Source organism: Bison bison, unplaced genomic scaffold, assembly GCF_000754665.1.
Source record: "Bison bison bison isolate TAMUID 2011002044 unplaced genomic scaffold, Bison_UMD1.0 scf7180017864295, whole genome shotgun sequence".
NCBI lineage: Eukaryota > Metazoa > Chordata > Mammalia > Artiodactyla > Bovidae > Bison > Bison bison.
In genome coordinates this window covers 9,795,393-9,808,600 of record NW_011494867.1, presented here as the reverse complement: position 1 = coordinate 9,808,600, position 13,208 = coordinate 9,795,393, and the positions used below count along the sequence as shown (strand labels likewise).

Here is a 13,208-nt window from a genome sequence, read left to right as displayed (position 1 = left end):
ACTGTTTTCTTGTTTATCTGTGCTTTCCTATAGAAGCACACGTGAGTAGTCCTAGAAACCACAAACCCCTTGTTATTCTCAGATACCAGTTTCTGCCGGAAGAATGGGTTTATTAATACCTTGACACACCTCTCTCAAAAAGGGGCTGACTCCTTGTCCTGAATGTTTTCTTCTTAGAAACAAGTAGTGATGGAAGGAAGGACTGTCTCATTGCTCTGTTTTCCCCCTGCTGGGTTATTTATGTTTCTGATGTGATCTGTGCAATGTGTTTTTCTGGATGTGCTACAGCCTGTGTTTTTTGTTTTTTAACTGCTGCTCTATTCTTCACTGTGAAGAATTACCCTTTTCTTTGCCATTCAGATATTTTGAAAGGTATTTGTGCTTACATACAATTTAATACTCAAATCACATTTTTCTCTGGCAACAGCTTTTACCTCACCAACTGTCCGTCTTCTCATACCACATCCAGTAAAGAGAGAATCTGATTTTATAACACATTCAGCAGGTTGAAAGTCTTTAAGTTGAGGCTTCAGGTAAAATACATTTACTGACAATAAAAACTCTTCCATGCTCTCTTCATAGAATCGGCAGAAAATATTTCAAAACCTGAAAAAGTGTAGTTTGAGTAATTTCAGAGCACAGTGTGTCTTAGAGGGTGGTAGATACATGAATTGCATGGAAATTAGCCTGTTCTTAGGAGTTACTCTTATAGTAGAAAGAAAAGGATGTGTACCAAGCCTTTACTTGAAAAACTGGTGGAATTTCATTGGTAACCCACTCCAGTGTTCTTGCCTGGAGAACCCATGGACAGAGGAGCCTTGGATCGCAGAGTCCAGCGCGCTGAGGGACCAGCAGTGCGCGTGGGAGTTAAAGTGCTGATGAGGGCAGCGCCCTGGGGTAGGGAAAGGCGGGATCTACACCTGAGGCGCAAGGGAGGGGCTTGAGCAGAGTCATGCCTCCCATTCGTTAGCTCAGGGCTGATGTGCTTAGTGTTCCGGGGGTCATTTATTATCCTTGTTTTTCTCCATTTTTCTCATTTATTTTATCCTGTTTTATTTTTGAAGCTGTCTTAAAACTTTCTTTTCCCCGTGAAAGTGGTGAGGAGTGACTAAATTAAAATGAGCCCATAGATATTTCTTGGTTGCATCATGCATTTGTTTTGTCTTATAGCTGGTGTGGCTTTTAGACCCTCTTATCTAAATTTCAGAGATCGCGAAACTTCCCTGGCCCTGTCGCTGTGCTGCTCATGTCCCTGTTGCTTGCTTTGTTTTGTAGACTGGCTCTCAGTGATCGCTCATCCCCGCTGGACTTTGGTTCCGTGGTGCACATGGAGTGTAGGACTCAGGGGTCTGGGCCAGAGTGAGCGAAGCCTGAGGCCCAAGATGGAGAAGAAACGAAGAAAGAAATGAAAGCCTCGTTTCAGGCCAAGCCACAAGAGGCCATGAAATTTAACTTTTATTTACGTTGGACAAGACTGTAAAATGGCGGATCAGTAATGTTTCAGCTGAAAGCTGAAACAAAAATTAACTTATAATCAAGGAAGAAAAAAGTGCGATTTGAGTTTATGCGATTTTATGACCATACTCACTTACTACCATGAAGCTTGTCAACATCTGGCTGCTTCTGCTGGTGGTTTTGCTCTGCGGGAAGAAGCATCTGGGCGACAGACTGGAAAAGAAACCTTTTGAAAAGGCCCCGTGCCCTGGCTGTTCCCACCTGGCTTTGAAGGTGGAGTTCTCCTCAACGGTTGTGGAATATGGTAACGATATTATTTTAAATGTTAGGGACTTCCCCCTCAGTGTGTTGGGTTTTTCTGTTTTCTTTTTTCAGATTTATTACAAACATTAGCTTTTGCCAAAAACATTTCCCTCTCTTCTGCAATAAAGGTCAAATGGGCTGAGTGCGTAGTGTGTGTATATTAGTTCTGCTGGTTTGTTTTTTCAGTTTACTTATTTTATATAAAGCAAAGAAATTAACATTCTGAATTATTTCCCTAAAATTGGATTCCATGGGACAGATGTCATTGTAGCTGGTGAGGGTGGGGACTTTGGAGAGGCTGAAAGTTTATGTGACCAGTTGTGAATAACTAAGTAATGAGTCTTATATGATCTGTTCTAAGTTTCGTTAAGTTTTCAGGAAGAAGAGAGCCTTCACTTCTCTGAATTCCTCCTTCCTACTTGAAACCTTACGTGCATTTCTCTGCCATGTGCTCAAACTTCTCTTAACATTCGGTATTTGAAAAAGAGCTCAGGTGTCTGGTTTTGAGTGATGTGGCCTGTGATCAGTGGGGTTCATCCAGATCGTTTTAGCTCAGAGCCCTGGCCACTGCCATCCAGGGTGTTTAAGCTAGTCTGTTTACTGCTCTTTCTGCTGTAGGTGTTATGATATGTGTGTTTTCTTTTACCAGGAAAACTTTGTATTACCTGTAGTCTTGTATAATGTCAAAATATAGGTTCGTAAGTTCTTATTTTTATTTTGTGGTCATTGATTTCAGAGTACATTGTGGCTTTCAATGGATACTTTACGGCCAAAGCTAGAAATTCATTTATTTCAAGCGCCCTGAAGAGCAGTGCAATCGACAACTGGAGAATTATACCTCGCAACAATCCATCCAGTGACTACCCTAGTGATTTTGAGGTGATTCAGATAAATGAGAAACAGAAGGCGGGGCTGCTGACTCTCGAAGACCATCCGAACATCAAGCGGGTAACACCCCAGCGGAAAGTCTTTCGTTCCCTCAAGTACACAGAGGGTGAGTACTGCTCCCGAGGGCTGGTCTGTGTGCATTTCTGCTGTGCTGGAAGCACAGGGGGTGTATGTCTTCACACAGGGCAGTATCTGAGAAATAGTGAACACCCCGTCTTTCATCAGCTGTGAACACTTTCTCAGCAGGAATAAAAAAAACCAGAAAAGAGACTTTGTGCTTCTGATCAAAAGTTTGCAGTAAGAATGATCTCTCTTGTGTGGGAAGAGATTTTCACCAGGTTTCTCTCAGAGCCTTCAGGCTGTGAGGCCCTGATACCCCTTCTCGCTTGGAAACTAAGATGGTGTCTTCGAGTCTCCTTGCTTGCGTTTTGCGTCTTTCAGTGCGTGTTTTTATTTTGGATGCATCTGGCAAAATGCTTTTTCTTTGGGTTTCATTTTGCTTTTCTCAGACCCTCCTGACCGTGCACCATCGTGCCTCGGCTGGGCTTGTTGAAGCTGAAAGCTGGGCTCGTGCGGGGATGGAAGGAATTTGCTGAGTCCCTTTCAGCTCTAGGGCTCACTCTCCGAGTCCTTACGACAGGCCTGTGGAGAGAAGTTCCTTCTCAGATAACTAGTTGAAGATTAGTATATGCTAGTTTCCAAAGCAGGTGTACTACCAAAGGGGAAAGGGTTTTTCCCTATTCATCAGAAACTGGGGTAGCAAATAGATAATAGCTGTTATCGCTTATTGTTTTTCTTTCATTAGAAGGAAAACGAAATAAGATGTCTGTCATATGAGGCCCGAGAGCCTCTCAGGTTTAAAACCACACCCAGGGGACAAGCCAGTTCGCGTGCCAGCTGCGGAGTTCAGGGGGGTCTGACTTCGCAGAGCTCTTTCCATTAGTCCATGTTTCCTGTGTTCTCTTTGAAAAGCAGTCACCTCAAAGCAATCCATGAAGATAAAAACAAATCAGACCTGTGCAGTTAGCCAAATGCGTGCCTTGTGTCTTTTTATTCTTTAGAGAGCTGCAGAATATTTTAGGAAATGTGGTAGCATGGGAAGTGCATAGAGTTTCATGGTTCGGGGTCCCCTTCTGTACCCTCTCCAGCATGGTTTCAGATTGTTGGGCTGCCCTGAAAGGACATAGTGTATCTCTTCCTCTGGTCATGAGCTGTGGGTACCTGTGGTGAGCATCTTTTCTTTAAGCTTCTGCTTATCCAGAAAATGGAGATGATGCCACCCACCTGAGTTCTTCTGAAGGTGAAAAGAAATAGTGCATGTGAAGAGAGCTTAGCAGAGTTCTTGGGCTGTTATAAGCAGACGTTAAATGTTCATTTTTGGGAGTTCCCTGGCAGTCCAGTGGTCAGGACTCTGAGCTTTCAGTGCTGGGGCCTGGGTTCAATCCCTGGTCAGGGAACTAAGATCCTGTATGCTGCATGGTGCAGCAAAAAAAACCAACTCATTTTTCTGTGGCTTTATTGTTAGAATGCTTTGCTTTATTTAGGGTCGGAACCTGTCACACTCTGGATCCCACCCCTGGTCTCGGTGGGCTGTAAGACAGAGCTGACCTGATTTCCATGAGACAGCACTGTGAGGCGTTTCGAGGACAGCTTGGTGTCCCTGTCTGTTACTTGTCTCTGGGATAATAGATACCAGTTCCTTCAGGAGCTACTCATATAACCTGGTCTTACCCTTTTAATGGCTTGCTTGCAAATATGTCCCGTTTTCTCTAAATTGCTCCTAACGAGTAAAGCCAGAACCGAGTTTAGCCCTCCAGGTGTAGTATGGTCTGCTGGAGCGAGAGCCTGGCAGACCCTCCTTGGTCTGAATATTGTCCTTCTGTCAGTTCCCCGGCTGTTGACTGAAGGCACGGAGTCAATATGGGAGGGTCAGTGCAGAATCGTCTCAGTTGCAGTGTGCAAATAGTCACTTAATGGAACTGACGCAACTGTGTATTTCTCCAGGTCCTTGTATTTTCATGGGTGTAGCCTGGTGAGACCGGAAAGAGAGAGATAATAACTTCCTTTAGAAACAGAACTTCAGTAGTATTACAGATGGTCCTGTAGAGAAGGGTTTGAAATATGTTTTTTTCTTCTTTATAGCATGGTTTTTGAAAGGTAAAGGGACACCCTTGTGATATTTCTACTTTTTTCTTCCATTAAAGAACAAGTGCTTACAGATGGTGAATTCATGCTTTTAGTGCCCAGTCTGGCAGGTCTTGATAAAAGTGCAGTCAGGTGCCCACCAACAACATCAAGATGTAAAACGTCACCCCCAGCAGTTCTCCCTGAGTCCTGTGTAGGTGTTTTGTTTTTTGAAGGGCGATGTCCTCGTAGATACTCGTGCTGAGGACGTGGAACAGGTCACAGTAGGACAAGGTCGCAGCGAGGTGTCCGGGGATCACAGGGTCCTTCCTGTCTGAGATCACGCGGTGAACGGAGAAGCTGCGCCGTTGCTTAGTGCACGTTTTCTTGCACTCTGCCCTCCCCCCCACCCCCTTTCTGGTTCATTGAGAATAAGTGGTTGGTGAAATACCAAGCATTTCTTCAATTTCAGTATCAAAACTGACTTTATCTCTTTAGAAATAATCATTTTATCAGTTGTTCCCTCCCTCTTATTGGTTAGAAGATTCCAGGTAAAGAACTGTTTGGGAAGAATGTGGTGGCTAAATAATGTCCTGTGAATGTAAGGGTTGAGAAGTTCCTCCTGGCAGAGGGGAGAGAGTGTCACTCTCCTGCACGGGGATTTCAGGAGGGGGTCACTGCACCTGTGGAAGGAGTGTCCCCTGACGGTACACATCCTGAGATCTGCTCTCTCTCCTTGCCTGCAGCAGAGCCCGGCTCGCCCTGTAACGAGACCCGCTGGAGCCAGAAGTGGCAGTCCTCACGGCCCCTGCGCAGGGCCAGCCTCTCCCTGGGCTCCGGCTTCTGGCACGCCACTGGGAGACACTCGAGTCGGCGGCTGCTCAGGGCTATCCCGCGCCAGGTCGCCCAGACGCTGCAGGCTGACGTGCTGTGGCAGATGGGCTACACAGGTGGGCGTGGGGGCTGGGCAGGCCTCCTCCCTCTCCAGCACCCGTAGCTGAGGCTGTGCCACCTCATGCATCTGTCCTTCTGCAGGTTGAGCTGGACGCACTCAGCTGTCCCTTTGTCCTACGTATGGGTGACAGCTCCTATATTTGTCCAGTCCTGCTCACTTACTGTGTCTTACTGTTTCTGAGGTAGTCAGGGCATGTTCTTTCCTGTTGTTGCACGTGAGCAGGCACAGTACTTGCTGCCCACGCCAGGACTGACTGGCAGTCCAGTGGAGTTCTGTCATTTCCCAGGGAAGGAAGTCAGATCCAGAGATGTCACCTTGATTTGAGCACATCCTCCCATGCAGTGGCCTGTGTGCAGTATGGCTGAGTGATTGTCAAGATGGTGATCTTTTGTTTCAGAACAGGAAACAATATTAAAGACTGTTTCTTAGCAAATGGAACTCAGCCAATCAAATGTTTTTTCTTACTGATTAATCATGGCAGAAAATTCCTGTTTTCATTGATGTGGAACTTTGGATCCTAAACATCAACTCATGTCTCTGGCCCCTGATACGTCACAGTTTGTCTTGGTGTCTTTCCATTTTTCTTTGGCTTAGAGACCCAGAGACCTTACCCCTGCTCAGACTCAACACTCGGGAGACTGACATTTTATTAAATGATGATTTCCTCTTGGTTTATAGCTTCACAAAACAGAAATTCTCTAATCATCAGAAAAGCATTTTTTATTTCCCCCACACTAGCTATTTTCTAGTATTGTGTGTGCATTTTAAAAAAGGAAACAATATACTTTGATGGTTGTTTCATTGTAAATTGATTGTTTAATGTTTAGTATTGATATGTAAACAATTCTCTTACTGGAAAGACATTTACATATCAGGGCTTACTCCTGTTAGCTTTTAAATAATATGAGTATCTTGTATTTTTTTCTTACATATTTTCTAGAATTTCTTGATCTGACAGTATCAATCATATTTCACATTGTGCACATACCTTTTGGCCAGTATCGGAAATAGACTTGTTATTGTAGGAAAGTGTGTGGTATAGTGGTTTTCCTTTAAGTGTGGTTTTCCCTGCATGTGGGTGAAAGCTCGTATCTGCAGAGTTGTTGTCATGAGTGAACAGCACTGAGTCCTTGTCAGAAGGAGGAGCCGCCCCCCGCTCCTATGAGTGAGCTCTGCACTACCCCCAGGGCCCCTCTAAGGGGAATGGAGCCTGGAGAAAATGGCCTGAAGAGGACAGTCCATCATCAGTGGAGGATTTGGGGGAGGTGGTTTCATGCCCGGGTGCGGGTGACAGTTGAGGGATGGCCAGAAGGACTTCCTGTGTGTCCGTGGGTCTTACTTAGCAGCTGGTGTTGGCCATCCTCAGCTGTCCCTCTCTCTGGCCTCAGCCCAGCCAGGCCCCGGGCATTTCCCTACTGTGGGCATTCTGTGGGCAGGCTTTGCCTCTGGGTCCCCTGGTGTTCTGTGTGGGTACCAACGAGGAATGTATTTTAGAGACAAAAATCCAGAACAGTGGTTTTTCTGAACACGATTCTGCTCTCTTCTTGGAATAAGGCACTAATGTAAGGGTTGCCGTGTTTGACACTGGGCTAAGTGAGAAGCACCCCCACTTCAAAAACGTGAAGGAGAGAACCAACTGGACCAATGAGCGAACGCTGGACGACGGTGGGTGGCCGGGGGCCTGAGGGGCGTTTCTGGTCGCTCCCATCCTCCCTTTTATCAGCTGAGGGGGTTTTCCTGTGTAAATGATTAAATAGTCTGTATACAACAGTTATTCAGACAAACCCAAGTTGCTTTGTGCCTTTGGCAGAAGCTTTTCTAACTATCTCAGAGGAGGTTGGGAGGTGACTGAGGAGAGGGGTTGCCTGGTGGGAGGAATCCTTGCTGTTCCGGGGGAGCAGAAGCTGTTGGCCCCCGAGGTGGGGCTGGTGAGGTGCAGGCTCTGAGTGGAGGCCCTGGAGAGGCACTGGGGACTCTGTCTTGGACTTGGAGAACGAGTCTGTTTGAATGGATGGCCCACGTTATCAGCCATGCTTCATGATTTTTCCTTTCGGACAGCAGGGTTGGGCCATGGCACGTTCGTGGCAGGTGTGATAGCCAGCATGAGAGAGTGCCAGGGATTTGCTCCCGATGCAGAACTTCATATTTTCAGAGTCTTTACCAACAACCAGGTATGTGTTTTGAGGGCCCCTAAAACTTAAAAGAATTGGTTTTAAAATGTGAAAAGTCGAAACTCAGAAGAGAAGTGCTGGTTTAAAGGCAATGCACATCCGTGATGCTGAGCATCTCCCGGCCCCGCATGTGACTTTGCCCTCCTCCCGCCACCCCCTTCACTAGCCTCGCCAGAACACCAAAGACCCTGCTCCAGGGGGGTTCCTTGACCTCCCGTTTCTCCTGTCCACCACGCCTCAGGCACACTTGTACTTGAGACTAATCCACGTCTGTGTTGCTGCTGCTTTGCTGGACTAGGGTTGCTGTGTGCCCAGCACCCAGCATCATGTTGGGTCAGGAGGATTTAGACGCTTGCTCCCTTGCTCTGCATTTGGAAACGTTACTGGAAAGAGGGAGAGTCCTGGTTATTTATTTATTGTTAAAGTCTAATTTTTGCCCAGGTAATACATAATTCACAAATATCCAGGGCACACAGGGATAATTCTCCCAACCCTCCCATCCCGCAGGTTTTTACCTCACTTCCCCAAGTCCCCCATGTGATGTTTTCTTTTTTTCTTATATCCTCTCCTTCTAGACTTTCTTTTGCATATTCAAGCAAGTATAACTGTATTTTTTTTTTAAAAAGCCTTTAAAAAGCATAATTCTGAATCATATTCTCTTTCCACTGTTTTTAACGTTTTGTGTTCATTCACGCTTTTAATTTGTAGTGCTCTTTATTTTTACCTGTGGGTCTAAGTTTCCACATCGTATAATTTCCTTTCAGCATGAAGAGATGCCTTTAGTATTGCTTGTAATGCAGTCTGTTAGCTATGATTTCTCTCAGCTCTAGTTTATCTGAAAATATCTTTATTTCATCTTTATTCTCAAAAAACTATTTTAACTGAGTATCAAATTCTGGATTGGAAGTCTTTATTCCCTCCAGCACTTTACTCCATTGTTTTCAGTCTATTATTTTCTACTCTATTTAATTTTGTATCTTATAAAGCACCTGAATGGTGGTACATGAAGTAATTTAACTTCTGTGAGGAAGCTGAGAGAAATAATAACTATCAGAGAAATAATTCTGCGAAATGACATTCAGTCTATTTAGGAATAAAGAATATTAAACAAATACGTTAAACTGTTTGGAAACACTTAACTGAATAGACGTGTCTCAGGACACGTCCTTCTGCAAGAGCAGCAACTAGAAGTTTGGGGTCTCCCCTGGGCGGGCGGGCGGGCGGGCTGTAAGGTCAGGAAGGTGCTGGACGTGAGACCCGGCGGGACAGGACCTGGGACCCCGCCCTCCCGGTGTCCAGGCCCGAGGAGCGGAGGCTCTGGGTGTAGTGGTGTACACGGTAGAGCCTTCGTGGTTCTTGGGACCTCTTTCTGAAGTTCACGTGACTACTTCATGCCACTGGCAGTCTGGTATTTGGAGACTTCCCCTGCAACACCTAAGCACTGTTTTCACACGGCCAGGTCTCCTACACGTCCTGGTTCCTGGACGCCTTCAACTACGCCATCCTGAAGAAGATTGACGTACTGAACCTGAGCATTGGCGGCCCCGACTTCATGGACCATCCCTTCGTCGACAAGGTTGGACCTGTCTCTGCAGGGGCCCGTGCTGGTTGGGTGGTGGCTCCTGCTCTCCCGCTCCCCACTTTGCTTGGTGTCCGGCATGCTGGTGGCTCTGTCAGCCACGTGGGGACAGCTCTGAGGGCGTGAGCTGTAGAGACTTTTGTGGGCAGCAGGTCACGGCGCCGTGTTGGTGCCTCTCACCTGAGCACGGGGCCCGTCTTCTCTGGGCGTGTCAGGAAAGCCCAGGTCTGCTGTGTGCCGCAGGGACCTGTGTCCTGGACTCTCTCTTCTTGACACACTGGCTGCCAGACGTACCATGTCTGTCCTGGCCCGATGTTGCACTTCCAGGGGATCTCTTATGCTTTAGTTCTGTTTTTGAAAGTTGTTTTTGGACAGTTATACGTTGATTGTCTAAAAGTGATGTCCTTTCATAAGTAAATGCTTGCTAATTTTGTAGGTGTGGGAATTAACAGCTAACAATGTCATCATGGTTTCTGCCATTGGCAATGACGGGCCTCTTTATGGGTAAGTATCTCTGATAGGAATAACCTTAGAGGTATCTTTTTCCTTGAAATAACTGCAGCATTGTTGTCTGTCTCTGTATTTTTCTGTACTTGTTTGTATCTATCTAAAACTTTGTGTTGTGGAACTTTTCAATACATACAAAAAAGACTCAGTAATGAGTCTCAGGTACCCACATACTGCAGCAGTTGTGACTCAAGGACAGTCTTGTTTCTGTTTAATTTTTTTTTTTCACCTTTACTGGAAATAGCAATTTGGAGGCCTAATGTTTTTATTCTACTCTTTTTACTCCTGCAAGCAGTCAGGAGAGTAAATCTACCACAAATAAGTGGGCTCCACAGTATTTCTTGAGGCCCACTGTGCACAGGGCACAGGGTGAGCAGGTAGGTGAGATGAGACGCCTGCCTTTTTAGGAAAAGATGCGGATACAACGAAACTTAACAGGACAAAGTGCAGGCTGGCATGACAGACACAGACGGGAAGGATCAGATCAGATCGGAGGGGCCAGAGAGCAGTGTCATAGCCAGGTCCCTTTGTGCCCAGTTGTGTGGTGAATCAGGTCACTTCAGAGTGACTGGAGATCCGGGACATTAGTCACTGGTTCACAGGCGGTATCTGTTAGAGATCCGAATTTCCTTTCTGCTTACAGCTCCGAGTTTTATTCTGTAGCTAGTGTCTCTAGTAATGTCCCGGGATGGGTGCAGTTCAGTGTTGTGTCAGGGGGTTTGCGGTGATGCAGGGGAAGCACCGAACGCTCAGTCCTGCCCCCGCGTGCCCCGGTCCAGGAGAGCCGCCGGCACGGCTGTATGCTCATGCCCCGCAAAGCTTGCGTGCGTGGCGTCCTGGCTGTGTGGCTGCATGGAGCAGGCCTCGGGAGCCCTGACAGCACGTGCGAAACTGTCCAGGGCGGAGGCTTAGGCTGAACTCCATGAAATTAATGACTCTCCAGGTCATGGTTCCAGCCTCAGTTCCGTCATCGATCCCACTCTCCTTGTGGGGGTCCAGGTTGTGACTCATGAGCGTGAGTGGCATAAACATGTCCCCAACTGAGTTCTGCTGTGACAGACACCAGTTACTTAGCCATCTCTCATTAGGCGCTCTTGTCTTCTCTTTCTCATGCTTCTCCATTTACCCCTCCCCCAGTTCTGATGTCCCTGCTCAAGGCCAGCCATCCACAGCTCAGCAGCCCCAGGTTATTGTCGGTTTCCAGCCCATTCTCCTGCCTTCAGTCTCCCCAGCTCTCCCTTCCCTGCATGGGTGATGTGGGATGGAGCCAGGCAGGTCTGACTGTCCTTAGGCTGAGGGACCTTTGCTTTCCTGAGGCCTGGCCACCCCATGTGGCTCCAGAGGGCGCGAGACCTTCCTCAGGGTGGTGGCTGGAGGATGAAATGAGACATCCAAGGGAAAGCACCATGAACACTGAGCCTCTGTGAGTGGTAGCTGTTCCTTTCTCTTCCTCTTTCTGTGTTTCTGTTGTTAAAATGCAGTCAGGCAGTTTCCCTAACTAAGGATCTGCGGTGGATTGTTACTGCCTGGTCAGATCTCAGCTTCTCCTTGGGTTTCAGGGTCTTCTGTAGTCTAGCCTGGAGTCGGCAGGCTTTCTGTGAAAGCAGCAGGCAGTAAGCAGCGGAGTCTCTGTGGGCCACATGGTGTTTGTTGCACTTGCTCACCTACCCTGATAGTGTGAAGGTGGTGTGGGTGTGTGTAGGCAAGGGGCGTGGCTGTGTCCCAGTAACACCTTTCTTAGGAAGTTGGATGAGGGGCCTGGTCCGGCCCAGGCAGAGCTCCACAGCTGTGGCCTCACTGCTCACTCTCCTGTGCACATCTCCCCCAAGTCCGGCTCCTCCCTGGGTCTCCCTGGGGACCCCATGTTTCTGTCGCTGTCACCTGCTCTTGCTGCTCACTGCCTCTGCTGCCCCCACACCCTTGGCTTGCCTTTCCGTTCATACCAGCTCTTCCACATGCCATCCTGACTGCTCTGCACATGCTGGTCACTCTTCTGAAATCCTTGTATTCCTGTGGGCAGTCACATGTGGGAGCCTCTAATCAGAGAGCTACTCATGCTCAGTGTGTTAGCAAGGATCCCAGGAGAGGCGGCCCCAGTGTCTGCCCACGGAGCCTCACGGGATCCAGAGTCCACCAGCTGGTGGGCGGGCCAAGGGTGGTACCTGCTCACCAGGGCACAGCCTGAGTAGGTGTGGCTTATTGCTGGCATTGGGTAGGGCAGGTCGGGTGACCGTAATGCACTAAGAAGCCGAGCTGTGTATTGTAGGCCTGGCACTGCCTGATCTGTCCCCGCGGGTACCCCTTCCCGGAGCTCTCTGGGGTGTGGCCCCCTTGACACTTGGACTTCATAGTGCCTGGGAGTCTACGCTGCATGTCCCCCTTTTCAGCGCCAGCAGAGCTTTGTCAATGCTTTCCTCTGTATGTTAAGGGTTTAACGCTCACAAAGTGTGGGGTTTGCAGGGAGAGGGAGGGCAGGAAGGTGGCAATCTTTGGTACTAGCTTCAGTGGGAAGTTCTGCCAGTGATTTCTGTTCTAATCTCTGCTCTCTGATGTCACGGAAATTTGTAAACTTTCACTGTCAGCCAACTGAAAAATCACTGTGGTGCCTTTGTACGACCAGACTGGTAGTGTGTTGGTGGTGGGTGATCTAGGAGGCGGTGCCAGGATCGACTCCATGGGTTAAAACAGTTGAATCCTGCTGATGTCATTTCAGCTGCATGCAGCCAGTTGTGGTTCCGGAGTTCATTTACTGGTGGTGGAGCTGAAATAGACAAAGCTCCATAACTGGTGGTCTTATACTTTCAAAAAGTTCAGCTTCGTCTTGACTTCCACCTTGACTCCATAGTGTAAGCGATTGTGTCATTCCCCCCTTCACCATCATTTCTTTGTTGATCTAGCGCCCTTGAGGTGCTGGGGAGAATTGCACGGTCTTCCCTGGTGCATCTGTGTCGTCTCCCTGAGGAGCGCAGGTTGCTGAGAGATGAGTGGCCCCCATGGTTGCCGTGAGGGAGGGGACAGCTACCCAAGACCAGTTGAGAGCTTTGTTTCTGACGGTGGCAGGGACACGTCTGTGGCTGTAGTTCCTTCCGCTGGATCTGGACTCAAGCTGGGGAGGCAGGAGGACGCACTTGCAGCAGTTGGGAGGTGATGCGAGGGCGCGTACATAGGTGATGCTGTGACGGTGACTGGTCCTGTGAAGCTCAGAGGGCGTGTTCCTTCACGCCTG

The 13,208-nt window shown here is 47.9% G+C and overlaps 1 protein-coding gene across 2 annotated transcripts in view; it reads left to right on the top strand.

Annotated features, from left to right (window-relative positions):
* The window catches only part of MBTPS1 (membrane-bound transcription factor peptidase, site 1), a 45,181-nt gene that overhangs the window by 8,024 nt on the left and 23,949 nt on the right, over window positions 1–13,208 (top strand). The window contains exons 2-8 of one of the 2 annotated variants that reach the window (XM_010850813.1): window positions 1,276–1,759; window positions 2,495–2,752; window positions 5,520–5,720; window positions 7,280–7,390; window positions 7,787–7,896; window positions 9,356–9,472; window positions 9,912–9,979. In XM_010850813.1, the coding sequence (XP_010849115.1) occupies window positions 1,597–1,759; window positions 2,495–2,752; window positions 5,520–5,720; window positions 7,280–7,390; window positions 7,787–7,896; window positions 9,356–9,472; window positions 9,912–9,979 (1,028 nt within the window). In that variant the 5' untranslated portion in view covers window positions 1,276–1,596. Of the gene's footprint in view, window positions 1–1,275; window positions 1,760–2,494; window positions 2,753–5,516; window positions 5,721–7,279; window positions 7,391–7,786; window positions 7,897–9,355; window positions 9,473–9,911; window positions 9,980–13,208 lie in introns of both variants that reach the window. The other variant, XM_010850812.1, reaches the window with a different exon arrangement.